Genomic DNA, 9,068 nt, shown 5'->3' with positions numbered 1-9,068 from the left:
ATTAAAATTTTTTACTGCTTCAAATATTTTTTTCAAGTTCCCACTGTCTGTACTCTTATTACGTACTCTCATTATTTATTAAATTAGTTTATACTAAAAAATTTGGAATCATATGGCTATTTTAGTCATTTTATATAATATTTTAGTCTTGTCCATGTGTATCCAAACATAATACTGGACATTACATTAGTGTCCTATCCATCGTATCCAAACACGATACACAAAACATAATTTTTAATGTCTCTGTCCTATTGTCTTTGTCTCAGTGTCCTGTTCTGTCGTGTCTCTACAAATAAACGCTACCTTAGAGACTAAAATTGTACTTAATCCTAAAGATAAATATATTTTGTATTAAAATGATACACATAAAAATAAGAATAAATAGGTATGTTTTGTTTTTAAAATAAATGTGTATTTATATTGAAATGAATTATGGATGTGCTTTTCTACTAGTACAAATGGATGTTTTAAAAATAATGAAATAGAAAATCCCGCCAACGCTGAACCGGCGGGCTACAATTCGAGCAGCGCGATCTCTTTCTCCCTTTCCCTTTTCCGCCGCCTGTGGCTGTTGCCGCTGGGATTCGCCGATCTCATCTCTTCATTCGTCTCACAAACATCACTTGAGCTCAGCTTCATCACTTCCCCGCTTGCATTCGGTTAATTTCTCTTCTCAATCTCTCTCTCTTCTCTCTGTTCATTTCTAGGGTTTTCATATTCCACTCGCCCAAACCTGCATTACTACACTTTATCTTTTCAATACAGAATGGTGTTTCTACTGCAATGACATTATCCTCTGTTATTTGTGTTTATGTCATTTCAGCTTCGTGCTCTCCGTTTCCAGTTCTAATGATGTTCCAATGGACGCTCAACAAACTACCAACAGAATGTGTTCTATAACTCAAATGAAGCAATTGTAATTTCTACTTACTTTTCTCACCCTTTCAATATGCTTGATTCATCATTTTGTAGTTAGTCATTAACAATGCTTGAGTTTAAAACATTCACAGCCAATCAAATTCTGCGGGTGGTCTTCATTGTCAAGGTAAAAGGCCAAGTGTCAATTGGTCGCAACATGCCGAAGCACATCAAAACTTTTCCTGCCAGCTCAAGTTCTTGAGCTCCAATTTCCTATTCTCTTTGCCAACACAGAAGCCTCAAAATGGAGAACCAACGGATGGGAGGTAATCCTCTTGTTGCAAGAGACATTTTCCATCTTATTTTGGTACAAATATAATAACTTGATGTAATTTCTAGTTCTTAGAGAACGGATCGTAGGATTTTACCTACAATAATTAGGAACGGAGGCTTCATTATATCTTATGTGAATGTGAATATACAGTTCTTCTTGGAGAGAGAGAGAGAGGGGGTCGAAATTGCAAGATAAGCATTTTTGTCTGTCTGTCTATCATTTCATTTGCTTCAGTTCAGAGTTATTATCTTGGTACAAGTTGTTTTTCATCCACTTCTTAATCAACACAGACATAGTTTGGTGAATATTTCCCTGTTTCTTTCATCAGCTGTAACATTCCTATTACTATGGAACTTGGTAGATCACTGGTCTGACGTCCAAATTTGACTACACTTTCAACTTGGTCTCTAACACCTTTTAATTCTTTCAGGTTTGTAATCAATCAGAATCCAAATATTCAGACTTCACAGAGGGCACAAGTTGAGAAGGTATAATTGTAATGAATGCTATGATAACCTTAGCAGTCCTTTCAGATTACTCGGACTGAACCTGGATTTGACTATCTTTTGTTTAGACTTAGAACCCATATACAGTTTTTGCATCTGATATTTATATAATTCAGCAGTGACATCAGTTCAAACAAATCTTGACAGGCTTGGCTTGCTCTTTCAAGTCTCCAGAATTCTAGCAGGAGCTATCCCCAACCTGGAAAAACTGTTCAAGTTACTCCTCGGCACCATGAAGACAGGCGAATGAACCCCTTACAAAGGACCCATGAGAACGATAAGCTTAAGCCTCCTGATGTTACCACAACTCCAATTGTTACTAATCATAATTCACAAGTTTTGGACAGTTCAGTGAACAAGCATATCAAGCATGCTGGCCAAATCAACGAGGCATCAACAGGCATGGTTGTTGACATTGATGATGATGACATACTTGAGGTAATATAGTAAGCCAGTCTAGTTGATCTAAACAAGTTTAATTATTATTATTTTATAACAAAGCTTGTATGTCTAACAGTATGAAATACCATTGTGTTTTGACATGGTTGATTTTTATTTTTTATTTTTGGCTATTGACAGGATTGATTTTAACTTGGTAGAAGGAAACAACTACAATATTGAATGTCTTACTAATGTTATTAATTACATGTAAAGATTCAATTTGAGTTACTTTAACTGTCAACTACTTTACCAATGAATTTTATTTGATATAGTCTATACAATTTTTTCTTTCCAAGTGGAAACTAGTTAGGAGGTTAGACAGTTCTAATGGTTTTGTGGTCCAGATTTTATTCTCTTTTGTAGGTGTTCTTGCTGCATTGTTTCCTTTTCTTTCAGTGTTTTCCCCTCAGTCCATTAATTAAATTTATCTTTGCTGTTCCCCAACATATAGATGCTGAATTCTCACTTCATTTATGTGCTGCTATGTTTGTCTTTTAGACCATTGATATTGATCAAATAGTGGAGAACTATCAGTCATCTTCCACACCCAAACCTCCAATTTCCAAATTCCCTCATATTACACCAACTGCAGATACAAATAATTTTGCTAGAGAGGGGGGTAACTGTTTGCCACCAGAACTGTGTATAGATTGCAATCATGGTTACAAGGTATCCACTGGAAATTTGTTCTTTAATGAGTATCTCATTTTTATTTGTCAGATCATTATGCCTAATCCTGAATGTTCCATGCAGTTAGGGCTTTGTCCTGAAGCAACAAGTCATTTGCAGGAATTTAAGGATAATCTGATTGCTATTTCTAATGAACTACTTGACAATGTTGACAACCTTACTTCTTTGCAGTTGGCAAAGCTTCGGCAAGATAGGTGTGACTTCCTCTCCCACTTGGGATTATTTCCTGCTTATGACATTTTCATTCTCAATATACAATAATGCAAACATAAGGAAAATTTTCAAAACCTGTATCTTTTGTAACTTGTTCTACTTGCTGATGCTAGGTCACAGCTGAATATGAAAATTCAGCAGCTTGAAAAATATATTCATTCCAATAATCTTGAGGACAGGAAAAAGTCAAATTTGTTTGCATCCACAGCACCTACATCATTTGTATATGAAACTCCTCAGCAGACTCTCCACAGTAATGCAACAAAGACATATGAATCTCAGGATTATGTGGGTAATGGGACATGTGGGTCATTGTTCCAGTCTCTTTCATTCTCTTGTGCAGATACATATGGCGTGTCATCAGGTCCAGTGTCGAGGGAAGCTTTCATCCCAAAGATTATTGAAGTAAATTACATTGAAGGTTCTGGAGACAAGCGCTGGAGCAGTAAGGATTTTCCTTGGACAAAACAGTTGGAGGTGTTTAACTGCTTCATTGCCTGTTCCCACTGCATATACCTTTATAGCTATCATCATTATAATTTTCCTTTTATGTTCAGGTTAATAATAAAAAAGTTTTTGGAAATCACTCATTCCGCCCCAATCAAAGAGAGATCATTAATGCCACAATGAGTGGATGTGATGTTTTTGTTTTGATGCCCACTGGTGGAGGAAAAAGTCTGACCTATCAGGTACTTACAATTTATCAAGTGACCTTTTGACTTATGGCTTTTTCAAGTAGACTGCGGATACCTTTTAATGATAGATTCTTTTTATAATTTTCAATTACAATTTAATTTATTTGGTACAGTGTCTATAACATATTGTATGACAAATATACAATATCACTTGTGTCAAATGGCTCAGTCAAAGTGATGCTATACAATATGAATTTCCGTTATTTTATATACTTCCATTTTGTTCTTATTAACTTACAACTTTAGATGGTCTTGTTCGCAGCTGCCAGCTCTTATCTGTCCTGGTATAACATTAGTAATTTCTCCCCTTGTGTCCCTTATTCAAGATCAAATTATGCATCTACTACAGGTGCTGCTAATTTTCTATTAACGTATTCCATTTTTTTATTGTGCTTTTCTGATAGATATATGCTTACATTCTCCTTTTTACTTGCCATATAGGCAAATATATCCGCTGCTTACTTAAGTGCTAATATGGAATGGACTGAACAGCAAGAGATCTTTAGAGAACTTAATTCCGAATATTGTAATTATAAGTTGTTGTATGTAACACCAGAAAAGATTGCCAAGTGAGTGCCATTATGCTCTCCCACCCCCTTAAATTTATTTATTTTTTCTTGATAAGCAAATATTGCTTTTTAATTGAGAAGCATATTCTTCATTTTCGATTTTCGATGAAGTTCTTTAGTTTTTAATGTGACTGCAGAAGTGACGTGCTTTTACGAAACCTGGAGAGTTTACATGCTCGAGAATTGCTTGCAAGAATTGTAATTGATGAGGCTCACTGTGTGAGTCAATGGGGGCATGATTTTAGACCAGATTATCAGGTTGGAGCTAATTTTACCTTTCAAATTGATGTTGCATGATATATCATATAAATTTTAATCGATGTTGTGACTTGCACAGGGACTTGGCATATTGAAACAGAAATTCCCAAATACTCCTGTTTTAGCTTTAACAGCTACTGCAACAGCTAGTGTCAAAGAGGACGTTGTGCAAGCATTAGGACTTGTTAACTGCATTATTTTCCGGCAGAGTTTTAATCGCCCAAACTTAAGGTTTGTCAAATGGAGACCTACTTCTTACTAGACTTTGAAAGTATGAATCATTACTCATTTTGAATGTTGCAGGTATTCTGTCCTTCCCAAGACCAAAAAGTGTTTGGAAGACGTTGACAAATTCATTAGGGAAAACCATTTTGATGAGTGTGGCATTATATATTGCCTTTCTCGAATGGACTGTGAAAAGGTTGCTGAAAAGTTGCAGGTTGGTCATCTGACTGCACCTGTATTGTTGCTTCTCTTCCATTTTTCTTCTCTGTCATGCTTATTGTTTGTTTATTATTCTTTCTGGATGATGATGTTATGGCTACATGATAAACCATAATTGGGCTCGCTTTATATTTTCTATAAACAAAGTAAAACTAGAAGTCAACATCTAGTTGAATTGTTGCAAATACATTATCTAGTTATGTTTATTGTCCAGGAGTTTGGACATAAGTGTGCATTTTATCATGGTAACATGGATCCTGCTCAACGTGCCTTTGTTCAAAAGCAGTGGAGTAAAGATGAGATCAATATAATTTGTGCTACTGTGGCATTTGGAATGGGTAAAATATGCTTCTCAGATACTAGTTATTGCATTGATTTGCTTGAGTAGAATCATAATTTAAGTTAAAATTTCAGGTATTAACAAGCCTGATGTTCGCTTCGTAATCCATCATTCCCTTCCAAAATCTATTGAAGGTTATCATCAGGTATGGCAGATAGCGCAGACAATTAAAATATTATTTTGGCATAGTTTCTGAATCTGTTTCTGTTTGCTAACATGTCTTCTTGCTTTTCATTATCCTTCAAGGAATGTGGACGAGCTGGTAGAGATGGTCTACGTTCTTCCTGTATATTATATTACAGCTACAGTGATTATGTTAGTATCAGATAATTGAATAGTAAATTGTATGGAATTGGAAGATCATTCAGAATTTATATTAGTGGCAAGTTATTTGAAATAAGTAATAATTGATATCCAGATCTCCCCATTTTGTTGGTGTTTTCACTGCTGATATCTAGCTGTATATAATTTATTTATAGATTCGAGTTAAGCATATGATAAGTCAAGGAGCAATAGAGCAAAGTTCAATGACATATGGATACAGTCGCTCAAATATGACAAATTCAGGAAGGATATTGGAAACAAACACTGAAAACCTTTTGCGAATGGTAATTCTTTCTTAAATGGGATAACAAAAGGCTGGTTGAAGTTTCTATATTGGCTGTTGCTATATTGTCACCCTTTTTATTGTTGATTTTACAATATGTTTTCCTTCAACTGTCTCAGGTCAGTTATTGTGAAAATGACGTTGATTGTAGGCGTCTTCTGCAGCTTGCTCATTTTGGGGAGAAGTTTGATTCTTCAACTTGTCAGAAAACATGTGATAATTGTTTGAAGAACACAAGTTTTATTGAGAAAGATGTCACCGAGATTGCAAAGCAATTGGTTTGAAAGCATCTTCTTTCTATAAAATATACTGTTTTCATCCTTCCAGTTTAAGGAATTATGTTAGTTTCAAACTTCCAATATTTGAGATAGAGACTTTAGTTCACTATTTCTCAGTTCGTTTGATTGCCTCTTTTTAGGTTGAACTGGTTAAGCTAACTGGGCAGAAGGTCTCATCATCACATATATTAGAAGTCTATCGTGGATCCTTAAGCCAGTTGGTATGCCACTAAGATAACTTGTTTTATTTCTCCTCTCTTCACTGTTACAAATATTTTCTTGCCCTATTTAGCCATTAAATATGTCCTCTAGTTATATACTTTTAATGTTAAAATCAGGTCAAGAAACACCGTCATGATACTTTGAGCCTTCATAGTGCTGGGAAGCATCTAGCTAAGGGTGAGGCTTCTCGAGTATTGCATCATCTTGTTGTAGAGGATTTTCTTGTGGAGGAGGTTAAAAAAAGTGATTTTTATGGATCAGTATCATCAATATTGAAGGTATTGAAAGAAATAGTCTATGTTTGAATCCTGCAATTTATTTTCAGAAGTTTCTTATGTGCTTGTTGTGCTTCTATAGCTGTTGTTGCAGCCTTCATAGTTAGACTTTAAATAATAGTAAGCTGTCCAATGGGTTGAATTGTTTTGCAGGTAAATGACCCCAAGGTCCGCAACCTGTTGCTCGGGGGCCAGAGAATTATACTGAGGTTTGCCGATCTCATGAAGCTATTTCTTGATTGAATCTGTCAGTTAGCGCTCAGATATTGTTAGCTTGATACATTGAAGTTACTTTGAATTCTTGTCTCAACATTCTCTAGCCTCATTTTTAACATCTACAACACACTCTTTCTCAGTATTATATTCCTACTTAATAGCATCCTGAAATGTTGTAGGTTCCCATCGTCCATAAAAGCATCAAAATTAGCGAAGTTCGAGTTCACTCCAGCTAAAGGATCTCTGACATCTGGAAAACAAAATAGTCATCAAATTGATACTCCTGCTCAGCCCCAAACTCAAGTTGACATGGTATATAATGGGTTTTCTTTACGGTTCTTTTTGTTCAATTTTCTAATCTGTCTTGAATTGTCTTTGATAGAACTTTATTTCAGAATCTTTCAGCAAAGTTATACTCAGCACTGCGGTTGCTGCGGGCAACTATTCTTGGTGAAGCTGGAGACGATGTCTTGGCTCACCACGTATTCTGGTTAGTTATACAAGTTCTCTGTATAGAGCTCATTTAATCTTGTGCAGTAATGGATTATGAATAGTTTAATTCAATTGAAATTTTGTCTCTGAATGCTAAGCATCTGATGAGCTGCTGTTTCTGTTATATAGTAATTCTCTGTTGCAGCTGATGAGCAAGAAAGTACCAAGAACAAAGGAAGAACTCCTTGAACTCAATGGCATGAGCAAGTAAGTTCATTCTACGAGTTAATCAAATGTACTGGTTAACTGAGTCGGCATTCACAGATGTTTCTGTTTAACACAGGGCCAAGGTAAGCAATTATGGTGATCAGATACTGAAAACCATTGAAAATACCATTAATGAGTATTACAAGTTGGATAAAAGCAGCAATGGCAGTGCTGATTCTGCAAAAAGGAGACGAGATGCAAATGGAGGCCTAGATAGAAATCTTGAGGATGATGATGAGTTGACTAAAAGTACTGGTCGCTCAAAGAAAAGGACAGTGCAGAGAAATAATAAAAAGGCTGAGATATACCATTCTGAAGAGGAAGATAATTACTATGGATGTCTTGATGAGGACCTAGATTTTGACAATATAGAAAATGAAGCACTAAATAGAATAAACAGTAGGAATGCTAATGGAAGAGTACTGCCTCAATGGACACCATCTTGAATTTGTATTATTATTTATTAAGGGCTTTTTCTTGAACACTTGGTGGTTGGTGCCAACCTAAAAATTAAGAGGAAATTGTATATAGCTCCTCACTCTGTCATGGCCATCAATAGTGTATTCTGGGACAACACGGCATTTTGAGTAATGCCGTTGACGAATTGTTAATATGTATTATTGGTCGCAATTACAAATTGTCAATTATATTTCTTCGGAATAGGCGGTCCTGTATCTTAAGTTAATTGATGAGGAATAAATTTAAGAGAAACTCCTTATATTTAATGGTGGAACAAACATGTGCTGGTCTTATGTAGTCAATTGCTTTTAATAATTATATTTATTTGGTAATTTTAATTGGTAGGCATTCTATTCAAGTGTATTATATTTGGTTATTTATGAATTTAGTTTTAATATTTAGTTATGCGAATAAATGACTATTTGTACCCATGAAAGATATAAACGCTAACAAATGTACTAATGTAAGAATAAAACGACAATTATAATCACGGAAGATGTGTGCTAAGTGTATCCTAATGGATTTCAAATGGTAATTTATTCTTAGTTATGCATTAATATACGAGAGTATTGTCACATTCCAACGTTACTGTGTCTGTATTTGGATTTACTCAACCTCTTAAGTTAAGATCAAATTAGCATAAATCTTAAAATTTAGCAAGAAAGCTAAAAATACAAGAGAACTCAAGAAAAAGGAAGCTTTTGTGAAAAAAATACTTTATTACTCAAGTATTTGTTACAAATGACTCATACACCCAAACCCTAACTCTCACCCCTATTTATAGTCATCAGTTAGGATTAAATCTAATCAACAGTTCAAATTGATTATTTAGAACCTTCATTACAAATATCTATTCTACCACATTTCTCCAAATATTTTTAGATTATTCCATACTACTATTCATACTTCTATATACATCCACATTCTTATAGATCTATATACATCCACATTCTTTTAGATTACT

General features: G+C 34.8%; 1 protein-coding gene across 3 annotated transcripts; it reads left to right on the top strand.

The window, feature by feature from the left end:
* Positions 1–412: 412 nt before the first annotated feature.
* LOC112795724 (ATP-dependent DNA helicase Q-like 4A) lies at positions 413–8,382 on the top strand. 3 transcript variants are annotated; one of them, XM_025837858.3, is made up of 27 exons: positions 484–659; positions 824–916; positions 1,011–1,184; positions 1,623–1,680; positions 1,846–2,136; positions 2,638–2,808; positions 2,893–3,023; positions 3,156–3,295; positions 3,386–3,519; positions 3,600–3,731; positions 4,000–4,086; positions 4,179–4,306; positions 4,444–4,564; positions 4,644–4,795; positions 4,868–5,003; positions 5,223–5,346; positions 5,423–5,493; positions 5,595–5,663; positions 5,828–5,956; positions 6,075–6,233; positions 6,374–6,454; positions 6,572–6,733; positions 6,884–6,939; positions 7,126–7,258; positions 7,342–7,436; positions 7,568–7,645; positions 7,722–8,382. In XM_025837858.3, the coding sequence occupies exons 2-27, from the start codon at positions 861–863 to the stop codon at positions 8,089–8,091; spliced, it is 3,438 nt and encodes a 1,145-aa protein (XP_025693643.1). In that variant the 5' UTR covers positions 484–659; positions 824–860; the 3' UTR covers positions 8,092–8,382. The 3 variants fall into 3 exon arrangements, with proteins under 3 accessions (XP_025693642.1, XP_029153549.1, XP_025693643.1); XM_025837857.3 differs by having other exon boundaries at positions 413–659; positions 3,156–3,519; XM_029297716.2 differs by lacking the exons at positions 7,342–7,436; positions 7,568–7,645; positions 7,722–8,382 and having other exon boundaries at positions 449–659; positions 3,156–3,519; positions 6,884–6,977.
* The last annotated feature ends 686 nt before the right edge of the window (positions 8,383–9,068 follow it).

This window comes from Arachis hypogaea, chromosome 4 (assembly GCF_003086295.3).
Source record: "Arachis hypogaea cultivar Tifrunner chromosome 4, arahy.Tifrunner.gnm2.J5K5, whole genome shotgun sequence".
Taxonomy (NCBI): domain Eukaryota; kingdom Viridiplantae; phylum Streptophyta; class Magnoliopsida; order Fabales; family Fabaceae; genus Arachis; species Arachis hypogaea.
Note: the sequence above shows the minus strand (reverse complement) of the source record. Positions and strands in the feature narration are given on the sequence as shown.